The 13,573-nt window shown below is 47.7% G+C and overlaps 1 protein-coding gene across 1 annotated transcript; it reads left to right on the top strand.

Annotated features, from left to right (window-relative positions):
• Window positions 1-2,466: 2,466 nt before the first annotated feature.
• EI90DRAFT_3132091 (uncharacterized protein) lies at window positions 2,467-3,311 on the top strand (the record flags this gene model as incomplete). Its single annotated transcript, XM_039064452.1, has 2 exons — window positions 2,467-2,719; window positions 2,791-3,311. 2 exons carry the CDS (start codon window positions 2,467-2,469, stop codon window positions 3,309-3,311), a joined length of 774 nt encoding a protein of 257 aa, XP_038910244.1.
• Between the last annotated feature and the right edge of the window lie 10,262 nt (window positions 3,312-13,573).

Raw genomic sequence — 13,573 nt, 5'->3', positions numbered from 1 at the left:
CAAACTCAATGAGTTTGGCAAAGTCGAAGCTCCAGTCGACATAACAATCGACCCCAACTTCCCCATGAGGAGAATAGCGGGGTCAGAAGCGGTGCATGACGCTGCATACACTTGGTGGACAAGCGCGAGTGGGAAAGAATTCATACACTGGTATGAATAGGGCTTCTAGCGGATCAGATCAGTCCGGATCCGGATCAGAATCCGCAAATTTTTAGAGGTTTGAAACAAAAACCGTATCCGGCAGTTAGCAATCCGCGGATTATAGATAATACGTTCCAAAATTATATTTCGTTAGGACGGCCCTGATGAGAGCTTTCTAACAATACCAAATATGTCCATATTGGTGGAGAACTGACAGAGATATGGGGAAAATGGCACAAAAGATGGGTGTCAGATGCCAAATTTGGAAATAACGGGCCTGGGTGGTTAGATAGGACTTGAAAAAATTGGGAGAAAATATGGAAACATAGGAGCGGTATCTAGGGAAGTGGGATATATTTAATCCACGGACAATCCGCCTATCTGCGGACTAGAAACCATGAATATTCCTCTCAAAAGCCACAGTAGAGTAGGAGTTACAGTAAATATGGGGAATTTCACCCTTATTTGCCTCAGATCTCCTGCATATCTGCAAGCAATAAATCATGTTATAAAACTGCAGATAATCCGCAAATCCGCGGATTAAAAACCGCAGATATTTTCCTCTGAAAATCCAAAACCGGATCCATGAATTTCCGGATGCAGTTGCGGATATCCGCAGATCATCCAATCCGCTAGGAGCCCTAGGTATGAACAGGCTGAAGCCGTCTTCAAAAGCGGCAAGGTACATAGAGTCCTTCATGAACAAGCGAAGGAAACCGAGAAATACTTCTTGGGACTCCTGAGTATTGCAAGACTCGCAGAGGAGTACAATTCCCCAGAGAACAAGGGAAAAATCTCCTGGGAAAGTCTAGGCAAAGCTGCCTATATAAAGTCCCAGTTCAAACCACTCAGAACTCCTGAGGAACGTGCTGCAAAAAATGCGGAACGGGAAGCGAAAGCTTCCAAATACCGAGAAAGAGATGCAAGTCTCTGCACTGGACACCCAGGCCAACGACCACCCTTCCCCACGGGAAGAACGGTAGACCTACTGTACTCCACACCTGAGCCAAGTAGCTCAGGAACACAACAACCCACTCCCACCCAGGGAGTGCCCACTTTGTCGAGCCCACAGCTTGACAATGTAGCCCAGGCTACATCATTGCATCCGATGCAGCAATCGGATGTCCAGATAAACAACCTGGAGGAAAACCCTCCTCCAGGGCAATAACTCCACCCTTGAGGGAAGGGAAAGTGACATGGTAATACACCATCGAGGTGCCCATGAAAACACCTTCCCCCAACTTGAGGCCCTGCACACAATATTGTATGCGAGGAACTGCAAGTAACAATTGCAGAAATCTCTACTTCGTCATAAAACCCACATCCACCACCACCCGTGTGCAAACACCATTTACACACGAACCCTCACAGAACAAGTGAGGAACACCAAAGACGTACAACCTTTGGGTCGAAATTCATTTTCGACAAACTCCATTACTTTCCTCTCTACGATACCCATGTATCGCTGTTCACTTCAAAGTGATGGCCCACACTCACTTATTCCCAAAACCTTTTTCTCTCTCCTTCACTGACATGTACAAATTGCCCACTTTAAAGTGGCGACAATAAAACGCTCATTGATAATTTCAAACTCAATGTAAATCAATTCTTAAACTCTATTTTCTTCACCATTAACCTTGTATGCATCGCAAATGCAACGCAAGGGGGGAGAATGTCAGGGCAATAGCCTTGAACCCCGAGCCACATGTAATTAAGATACATATAGTCACGTGGGTAAGCGGGAACCTCCAGGTAACTGCTTACACACTACCATAAAATACAGTACACACCCTTGTATCACTTACGGCTCTGTGTGCTGAGCTACCCTGAGACCTCACACATTTGTATGTCCTTTTGCCATGCTGTCTGATTGCTCATCTGACATCTACTTGTAGTGGAGGCAACAGGGATAACTGAGCTTGGGCACAACTGGAGAGTTGCCAACATACTTTCATTCATGCTTGAGCATCGTCTCCATTTTGTTGGTTGGCATCGTGGTGTCCCATGCTTGAACAAGTCACTACCATGCGATTGGACCCCACACGAGTCTGCACAGTGTATAATGCAGCTCACTCACCAGGATCCGGAGCAGACGTTGAGGGTGGAACAAATGACAGATGGTGAGGAAAATGTCAATGAAACTTCAAAAAAACACAGCTCACCAGTTTGGGCTTACCAGATGAGTACCTGACGTGTGAGGTGCTACACTATGCACCAGATGCGAAAGGGAATATTACGAAATACGTATTGCCTGAACATGAGACAAGGAGGGAAATTGCGAGGACAGTGGTTGTCCCCGCATGAACCCAAAAACGTAAGGAAAGCATGCCAAACTCCCCAACTGTGGAGATGGAAGGAGATTCGGTTGGTGATAATCAAATATCATCCCCATCTTCCAAGCGATGCAAGAAGTCCAAAGCCACTTGTGCATGCACCCTCACGAAGGCAAAACCTCCCCATGTGACACCTGGGGGCCACAACCAAATGAAAGAAGCTGCAGTACCAGAGAACAAGGTGAAAGGTCCACAGGACGATGGCATTGTACCCGAGACACCACCTTGCAACTCACCTGAACCGGGTGGGTCATCATCATCATTAGTAAAGTTAGGGCAATAAACCTGACAACGTTCCCATCGGGTGTATGCTCAGGCTTCCAGCAAGGATGTGGGCCACAACTCCCTGATGACCCAGAAAACGATGTCTTCATGGAGCAAGCCATTCCGGAATCACATATGCCAATGGTCATCCCTCCAATTAGGCTCATCCATCCAACACCACATAGTACTCCCCTCAAAGTTCAACCAGTGTTAAAGACCAATGGAAGTACGCACCTCACTGTGAACGAAGGTCCAACATCCTGGGCACCGTTGGAGGCACCGTCATCCCTATCAAGCCTAAGCGGTGAGCCTCCCACCTTTGACACCTTGTTCAGGTGTGCACAAAACTCAGTGTGGTGGGCTGCATTGAAAATGTTGCCAGTGGTTCATTTGAAGGTGCTAATGGAAGAAAACATTGAACTCCTAGTCAACATCGACATCATTGCCCTGCATGTTACCGAGAAGGAGCCACCTCCTGAAGTCTTAGATGTCGCTCAACACTGGAGAATGATTAGTGCTGTCATATCCTGGAATCCCGACCCCGCGCACTCCCACCACATCACACCTTCCTAACAACTTCACCATCCCCTACACCATGCCTCCCCACTCCCCAAGTCACCTTCCCTCCTGACTGTCTCAGCTCCGGTCTGGTTGCGGCACACCAAACCTTGGCCACTCCCATCCCGGAAGCTCGGTCCTGAGTTGGAACATTCGGAGACTCCGGATTTGCTCCAATATCCCGATGGACCTCCGACATCCCGTGACACACCCTTAAACCATTTCTCCACCCATTTCATTTATTTGAGTCACCCAACATCCTTTGGATATGCAACTCCGCTTTCGGATTTACCCGCATCCTTCAGTGATCTCACTCACGTCATCACTTATTAGTCACCCTCCACTCTTAGCATGACTATCTTCTTCTTACCATTCAGTCAGCTAACCCCCCCTTACCCATTTCTCGTTCCCATTCATTTTCCGGCCTCTTACTCCGCCCTCTATGGTCCGACACCTCGATTCCCTGTTAAAGATATTGTTCGGGACCTTTCGGTACCTCTCGGTATCATTCGGCACCTTTCGGTGTCGTCCCATTGTCATTTGGACTTTGACTAAGTCCTTTCCACTCCCCTTTATAAATACCTGTAGAACCTGTAGCTCCTCAGTTCTAATCTCGACTAATATGCTACCCAAAGTCCCTCTGAGTGAATCCTGTTCCGTTCTACAAGATACCTCAGACATAAGAAATACAAGGACTAACTGAGATGTAACGGAGGCACAGCGCTCCCTCCGAGTCGCTGAGGCCACATCCCTCTTAGAGCCTCTTGTACCATCCAGCAGAACCGGGCTTCCTGGAGAAGCTTCGGTCCACCACCGGAGCTCTCGGATTCCCCCTCTAGTTGAGCCCCACCTGCATTCGGACTCACACATTTACCCCTATGATCCAGGTTTTTGACAAATGCCATGGAAATGAGCTTCATGACAGGGGGGCTGATGTAGGAAAGGTTGCCAGGAGGGTGGTCCAACTGCTTGATGAGTTGGAAGTGAACGACGACGAGGATGTGATAGCTACGTGGATACAGATGTTGCCCAGTTGAGTGACCCAAACATCACAACCGATCATTGGAAGGATACATAGGTATCTTACAATGAAAATATTGCATGTGTCATTATTAAACCTATGGGCTGGGCACAAGTGCAAGGCGTAAGCTCAGCAAACGTAAAATACATCGGGAAGTTATATGCTACAAATTATTCTAGAGTATATACAAAGTGAACGGAAAATGGTCACAGACAGCTACTGTGTGATGCTCTCCGACTACTACTTGCCGCTTAACTCTTCTGGAGTCGGCTTGTTTGGGGGAGCAGGAGGACTCTCTGCAACTTTGAGTGCAAAAAGACCAGTTTTTGGCTGCCAGTGAATGGACTCAAACTCTTCTTGAGGCAGGTTTCCTGATCTCTTCAACATCTTGGTTGGTCGGAATTCGATGCCCTCGAAAAGCTGCCTCCCAGAATTGGCAATGAAACAGACAACATGAGGGTAAATAGAGTCTTCAGCAGGGTAGATCCGCTGGCGGAATGTGCATTTGAAGTGGTGAAGGCGACAGAGAATGAGACAAAAATGAAGGAGGCCAAAGTACTCTTCTTCGCTTAACTCGAATGGCCTATGCAGGCATATTTTTTTTAACACTTCGCATTTGAAGGTCACCTCCACCATATTGAACAGCATATGCCCTTGGCTGGTTGTCGTCGTCATAATCCAGAAGCGATTGTATTCAAAGAGATCCTGTGAATACATGCACATCCATAGCTCTGTTGCTTCGGATGGTAATGTGTCTGGGCCCTGAGGGATGAGCGGGGCTGGTGCATGATCCAGTAGGGTTTTGATTGTAGTTTTGTCAAATCCATGAGAAAAGACTTCACCAGTATATCCAAGCTCATAGACGCCAATGTACCCGCTTGGGGTAATCCTGCATATTGATATCTCTGAGAAGGGCATCAGGGAATCTTTCTTGGAGGTACCGCTTAAGGCTTTGAGCTTCCTTCTGTGTCTTGCAGAGTAGGTTAAGACAGTGCATCGAACCATCCCACCTGTCCACTTTCTGGTTCACCATGCAGTCATGCACTTCTCGGTAGGCAAGAATGCCCTGCTGCTTGACCGCTTCCAAGTCATGATGTAGCTCCAGCGTAGGGCCTGACAGGCATATGGATATGCCTAGCCATGTGTCAGTGGCAGTGACAGAGCCGGCCTCGGACAACAAAATAGCACTGGACATGCCAGTAAAGGGTACGGACTGATTCGACAATGGAAGGGGATGTTGAGGTTGGTAGTATGAGAAAGGGATTTTGACAAATGCTGCCATCAATGGAGCATGCACACCGATGGGGAATGGTACTCTCATTTTCTTCCATTTGGCCCCTTCCAAGGCCACGCTCAAATGCAGGCCCTCCTCGTATTTTAAATCCAGCCAGACTCCTTGAAGCACACCCTTCATTAAGGCAGAGAGGGGTTTGAATGGAGTAGGATCCCCCTCAGGGGCAAGCGCTTTCAGACATTGTTCCATGGCAAAGTGCTGAGTAGGGGGATCATCTTGTGGAGCTGTGAGCAGGAATTGCTGTGGGTGGGAACATGTAATGGTTTCCATAACAACAAAGTCGAATCCTACAGTGATATCCCCTGATGCCGTTTGAGCACAGCTCCGTATCTCCTGTTGAAGAGCATGTTCTGCTGCATGATCATGCAATGGTGAACATGATCGACAGACTGCAAAGCGTTTTTCACCATATTCCACCCTCCAATGAGGAACTCCCCACCATTCCAGAGTGAGGGCAAAAGCCTGAGCAGAAGCACTGAGGGTGGAGTCATGGACCTTGGTGTGAGTGCCATCCGAGCCATTGAAGATGGTCCCAATGGCTAATTTTTGAATTGGCCACATCAGAAGTTCCATACCACCCAGTATGGCGCATGCATTGAGGGAAACGAGGAGGCAATAACGAAGATAGCCTTGTAGCTCTCCAATCCGATGTTTGATCTCACCAACTGTTTCATGGTGATAGTTCTCGGACTCCACAATCATCCGGGATTGAAGCAGCTTTTCAAGGTAGACATCCGATTCATGCTTGAGTATTGTCATAGTTTCATGATGTGAAGGGAGGATTTCTGCATGGCAGAGATGAGAAATGGTAGTCCAAATGTGGCGAAGAAGTTGTTTCAGCAACGAGTTTGTGCCTATAATCCGCTCCCTCCACTCAGACATTGGGAGCCAATTCAAACTGTCAGGGGAACATTGCAAGTCAATATTAAGAATAGGCGATGGGATATAATGAAAAGGGGAATGGCATTCGATGAGTGGGAGGTGCAGGCAGAGCGGGTTGAAGCTGACTGGTCTCTGACAAAAGTCCACAAACTCGCGATATCTTTGAGAGGTGTTAAGGACACTTGTCCTCGTTGAAGGGGTGGCATTCACCCATGAGGCGTATGATCTATCGTAGGAGCACATAGCATGGGTGTTCAGTGCCATGATACGAATCGGTGTCTGACAGTAAGTGTGCTTGATGGTGCCACCTAGGACATCCTTTATGTATTAGACTGGGAATGAGGCGATAGTGATCAGCTTACAGGATAATTCTGTTCTCCAATTTTCAACGTGGGCTGCAGCTTCGGGGGTGGGGGAAAGTGGCTGAACAGGTTGAAGAGGTGCACCTGGTGAAAACATCACACTGTGTGAGAATAACAGTTAAAACATTCCTAGACATACTATGCATACCTTGAATAACCATAGCATCTCTTAGCAAGGACGTTGTTCCTCTGTCCTGCACCATGATCTGTTCAACTGAGATGAAGTGTGCGATATCTGGTGGTGGCGCTGTAGGCGGGATAATCGCCCACACACAGACCCGGCTCGGATATCCATTTTCACCATGCAAGAATCATCTTCATTCGTTCCATAAATCGATACAAACTTGGTACCTAAAAATACTCCTAATTCCTACGAATCCGTCGATGTCAAGATCGTCCCAATCGGTGGAGATTTGGTGGAGTTAAGTGTTGGGGAGGTTGGCCACGGCGCGGGTCACAGGATCTGGTCATGTGCGGGCGTGGGAAGTTCAATTTAGGCAAGCGGGAAGTCAGAAAAGCATGCTTCACACATTCCCAAGGCATCAAATAAATTGGGAAAAATGTTCTTTAGCCGCGTAAAGGTTATTCCCAGCCACATTTCCAGTTTCGGGTACTAATTCTGTGAAATCATTGATAAATTCCCGATTTTCCTCATATTTTCACATTTTTACCATCATTTTGATATATTGGATGATATTCTTTTATTCTTTTGATGCCCTTTTCAAATATTTCGCTTACGATGGGGTCCAGGAGCCATATGGCGCCAATATTTCCCATCAATCATTTCTAAAAATGTTTATTCTTTATAATCCTGTACATACCGGGATTCAAAAATTAAGTTCTCCCCTCCCCAATTTTCTCTAAGGCGCTAGGATGCGTCAGAGTTAGTGTGAGTGAACAGGAATTCCAACAGTAGGAGTAAGGGCAGTCGTCTAGCCCACAAAGAGTGGGTAGTGGATACTGAGCCCGGACCTTGCGGAATTTCCGGAGAATTTCCTGGAGTTTTAGGATCGAGGCCAGTGGAGAAAGAAGTTTTTGTGGAGAGTTTCCCCCCACGAGCTTGGTTGGCGCTGAGAGCCACTAGCTCTCTTGCAGCGCCCTTAGTCTTGGCAGTGGATCGTAGGAGGAGGGCAGGGGGAGTGGACGATGGGGTGGGGATTCTGGATGGTACTGCGAGATGGGGACTGGGGTATGGGCCAATGGGATTTGGGCTTCGCTGAACTGAACATCTTCCATGGATAGAGGAGGGTGACGACGTTCTGGGTCATACAGAGGTGCTGGCGGCTTCACGGAGGATGGCAGGGGAAGTGAACAAGAAGACTGGAATTCTGGTCAGTATTGGGGAATGGGAATGGAAGCTTTGGCTGATGGCATTCGGGCTTTGTGGAATCGACCTTCCATGGCTGGAGGCGGGGCATGGTGGCGTGGTGGAGTGTATGGAGGCTTTGCAGGCCCATGGCGATGGCGTGCAAAGGATCCGGATCCTGAATGGTGCGTGAAATGGGAGGAAGGACAAGAGACTTCATGGGGCGAAGGCAATCTGGAAGACACCAGATGTGGATGCTGGGAGCTTCGATGAAGTGGACGCTGCTCACCCCCTTGCACCTCAGAGCAATGGTATGAATCTGGTGGGAGACCAGGCGATCCTCTTCTTTGTGCAGGTGAGCACTGGTGAGGGGAACGGCTTCGTCGACGCCACTGGTGAACGGAGCTTGGCCTCTGAGGGGGGACCTGTGGATGTGGCGAATGCCCCCTAGGCCTTCCACCATGCTGGGAGTGGAGGCGAAAGGTGTGTGATGTTGATAGTACAGGAGAATTATTCCTTTCTGAGGCTGATGCAGAAGGCTCCTCTTCATCCCAGTTGTTCTCGCTAAGGAACTCTTCTGGATCAGATGAAACCCCATCATCATCCTCCAGGTGGCAGAATGGATGACCATTGAATCTCAGCAGGATATGTCCACCCTGTGTCAAAGTGTACAGAGAAAAGAACCAAACTGCCCCAGGAGGGTACGTTGGTCTGGCAGGCCTGTAACAGTTGCGATAATGGGTATCGTCGAATATAGAGGCCATCTCATGCAATATGCCGAGCAATCCTGATGCTGCATAATCGATATTCTCTATGTAGTGCCACACGCAGATGCATTCCACAATACCCTGGTCATTGTCCATTGTTGCCTTCCTCATAGACTTTGTCCACTCGGATGGGTCAAGCCTCTTGAGGAAGACTTCTCTGAAAGTCTTTCTACAGTCCAGCTGGCTTTACCATCAGGGTCTGCAAAGGGAATAGGCTCGGGTGATGGTATAGGCGGTGGCATAGGATGAACAAAACACTGCAAATACCATCGCGCTCCATGGGGAAATTGGTTATGTTCTGGAGGAAAGAGTTCGGAGTCGTTTTGTATACATGAATTAATCGCATTTTGAAGCCATGGTCGGGGAATGAGGATTAAGGATGGAAGGATGTATACATCAAACACAGCATGGTAGTAATGCGTCGAGTACGATGGATCCAGTTTACATCTCTGAAACATTCCATCCAGTGAATGATCCACAACAGGACTAATCACCTCCTCCACCTTCGCAATTTGTTCCATGCCTGAAAGAAAGCGACCAGGATGCAGTGGGCTGTCCTGTGTGGGTGGCCCAAGTGCACGAATATAGAATACACCCTGATGGTTTACTTTCCAGCCTTGGTGAGCATGCTCAGCATTGGGAACAGGGATAGGCGATGTCACAACAGCTTCAGAACTCATGTTCATGAATGCAAATGCAGTGCAAGCTGGAGGAAAGTGGCTTTGTGGAGGAAGGGAGTAAGATGGCAGTTGGAAGATCAGCCGTGTGTAGGGCTCCTAGCGGATTGGATGATCTGCAGATATCCGCAACTGCATCCGGAAATTCACGGATCCGGTTTTGGATTTTCAGAGGAAAATATCTGCGGTTTTTAATCCGCGGATTTGCGGATTATCTGCAGTTTTATAAGGGTGAAATTCCCCATATTTACTGTAACTCCTACTCTACTGTGGCTTTTGAGAGGAATATTCATGGTTTCTAGTCCGCAGATAGGCGGATTGTCCGTGGATTAAATATATCCCACTTCCCTAGATACCGCTCCTATGTTTTTATATTTTCTCCCAATTTTTTCAAGTCCTATCTAACCACCCAGGCCCGTTATTTCCAAATTTGGCATCTGACACCCCTCTTTTGTGCCATTTTCCCCATATCTCTGTCAGTTCTCCACCAATATGGACATATTTGGTATTGTTAGAAAGCTCTCATCAGGGCCGTTCTAACAAAATATAATTTTGGAACGTATTATCTATAATCCGCGGTTGATCCGCATATCCGCGGATTGCTAACTGCCGGATACGGTTTTTGTTTCAAACCTCTAAAAATTCGCTTATTCTGATCCGGATCCGGACCGATCCGATCCGCTAGGAGCCCTAGCCGTGTGTAAAGCCAGGTGTGGCCTGTTATCAGGCTTCGAGCTAGGGTGCTGGGCAAAAAGGTGCAAAGGCAACAAACACAGAGATATCTATCATACCCTGGTACAGCAGTGTGTAAGCACTCCACATGACCTGAGTAGTTGGAGACGTGTCGAAAGCCGGGCATGGCCTACCAGTGGGCTTTGCCCTGGGATGCCAAGCAAAGGGAAGTCAAAGCGACACCACAGTGGAAAGATCTCTCGCACCCTGGTACAGCGGTGTGTAAACACCCCACACGACCTGAGTGATTTGAGTGGGGGGGGGCATCTGATGTCTCTGTAATAGCAGTGAGTCGCTAGAACACTCTGCTTTCCAGAAACACCAAACGCCACTAAGCTGCGGCTCCTCTGTTTTGAATGGGAACTGTAGAATATATTAAGTGAGGTTGTTACTTACTTGACGATGCAGCTATACATCTGGGACCTGACTGAGAGAAAAGATGTGACACTGGCCATGGTGGCAGAGCCACAAGGTGAGGAAGCAAGATGGGGAGAGGTGGAGCAGGCGAACGAAACCACTGGCTCATGACCTCTATTGAGTTAATCATGACAATATTGTCATGGACAATCAAGGGGGTGCCACCCACCTCTTCTGATGGTTCTTTAATAGTGTATTATAGAACAGATGTGCACTAATATTTAACGGTGGGGCTCAGAGGCAATATGCATATTCAAAAAGATAAAAGTGTTGAAAATGGTGTTTGATCTTGCAGGCTCGTGACTTCAATTGGTGTGTGAAGTTGTCATAATAATTCTGAAGCTGTCATGAATACTCATGAGGTGCTACCTGCCTCTTCTGATGACTCTTTAACCGCTGATATAATGTATTATAGGACAGAAGCACTGTATTAGCTGGTGTTGTGGAGAAATGGGGTTGTGGACGCCCCCAATTGTACACAACAGCTGATGAGCACCGGGCAGCTAATACACTGAAACAACGCAATCGTTGTGGAAGACTCAAAGTGTAGGAGACAATTGTGAATGTCAGAAATAGATTGTAGGCTAACATGTCGTTGAATAAGAGAGATCGGGCTTGTATTGGAACCCCTGAATGCCACAACCAAGGTATCTGCTACTCATTCAATGGGAACTCACACACCTGAGCAGTAAGATGCCTCGCTAATAGGCAAGGCTGAATACTAAGAAATACTATGGCAGGCCAAACCAGCACTACATCCGGTACTGTGAATGGCGCATTCAGGCATGCTAGAAATGGATGACGAATTCTCAGCTATGGAACATTGGCCTGCCATCAGAGAGAACCCGAAGTGCCCCCACTGCAGCGTCAATGTTGATGAGTATGCACAGCTCACATCGAGATGCATGGAGCTGGAGGATGATGTTCAGAGACTTTGAACAGAGATCTAAACGGGTGCCTTAGTTTAGTTTACTTATCCAGAAGTTACCGCCCAGGTTACAGGTGTTTGTTGGGGGGAGCTGAAAATACATTATGTTGACACGTTTTAGCCATTATACATCATGCATGCAAACAAACAGAGCATGGGCCCGGACATACAATGATAAAAAGAAAGGAAAAACTAACAAGAGGAGATAGGGGAGGGTGGTAGCGCCGATACAGAAGATGTGAAAGCCCAGGTTAGAAAGAGAAGAACCCACTTGTAGATGACAAAAAGGAAGGGCGGTCACAGCACAAACTCATTCGGGGCCCAACTTGCTGAAACCCACCGAAGATAGTGTCTTCACCATTGGCAAGAATGAATAACTTACTGTATCATGCAGTGAAAGGCGAGGTAGGAGAGAAGCAAGCCAACAAAAGAACAACACGCTCTGAGGAAACATGGGAAAAACTAAAAGGTAGGAGATGTAAGTTAGCATAATGAACATAAAGAGAGAAGTTAAGCTGAAATGTACAGGGGACACAGGGAGATTGCTGCGACAGGGTTTACAAAGTAGGAAGTTCACCCATTACATGCTTGGTGATGCGAAATGGTCCAGCTAGAGGTTACAGGCTTATATGACAGATGTCACTGCACCTCAGACGTCAAACGCCCCAGCTCACTGTTCTTGAAACCAGATGGCACACCATTCGAAATTTTGAGCGTTTTGCAGTGAGGATGGTTATGAAGTGTGGTGTCAGGCCAATCTGGATTTTGAGCATGTGGACCACTCAAAAGCTCCAGAAGGGACGATGTCCTACAGGTGTACACATGTCCATTTCATGCAGTGTTGCAGGAATGAGAGCAGCAAGAAGTCCCCCAATACAGGCAACCTTCTGAATGACTTCACTCAAACGAGCATAGTACCATGTAGCACCACCAAATTTATACTTGCCTACCACTTCCTGCAGTTCAAGTCACCAAAAGACGATTTGGATGGATTGTCTTCCACTTCGCCTGCCTCAACGTGCTTGTGGAGTACTGGAATGTATGTCCGCTTAATTGGGAACGCGAGCTGTTTTTGTACTGATTTCAACTGACAGTTCTTCAAAATGACGGAACATAAGCCAAGGAGGTTAAGAGTGCCTCCTGGCATCCCATGTCATCGTTTCCAGGTTGCTGCTACCTGGCATTGTGTCAGGGCACACCTGCCTGACCCTGCACTGCACCCCACGCTGTACTGCCCTACTCTGCTCCCCCCACTATCACTCCCCGTCCCTTCTTTCCCCTTTTCCCCCTTTCTCTCTATTTCTATTCTATGGTCGATTTCCCTTTTCTCCATGTACCACTACATACCTAACCCCGCTCCCCTGATCGGCACACGTGCCATGCACACTCCTGCCTACTGAGTGGCCACCTCTGGGATCTCCTGCAGAGACACCCAGGGAGGTGCAGCTGTGCCCAGAGATGATGTGGCTTCCTCCACATGACCCTAACCGCATATATAATAGCACCTGGGGTGGGAACAGAAGAAGCAGCCTTCTTCTCAACTTCCCACTTCAGACTAAGTGGTCAGGGATGCTCACCCCACAACGGGATCACCGCTATGCACAGCCAACATCTGTCCCACCAAGTCCCTCATGCTGGGACTTCACTGCTTTCGGAGCTGTCCCTGACACATCAGCCTAGAATGCTTGACTCTTGACTGGTGCATCAAGTATCTTATTAGGAGAGGCTCAACACTGGCATACATAAACTCCGCTAGTCAGTTAAATCTATTTTTCCCTGTTCATTATCTAACACTAAAGGAATGTCCATATGATCAATTCCAAGCTGGGCATAATCAACGGGAAAGTTTGTGGCCACTTTAGCAGCTCAGCACCACAGTTCACAAATAAGG

This window comes from Cantharellus anzutake (genome assembly GCF_015039405.1).
Source record: "Cantharellus anzutake strain C23 chromosome Unknown EI90scaffold_84, whole genome shotgun sequence".
Lineage (NCBI taxonomy): Eukaryota > Fungi > Basidiomycota > Agaricomycetes > Cantharellales > Hydnaceae > Cantharellus > Cantharellus anzutake.
The sequence above is the reverse complement of the archived record's forward strand: the minus strand, read 5'-3'. Positions and strand labels throughout refer to the sequence as shown.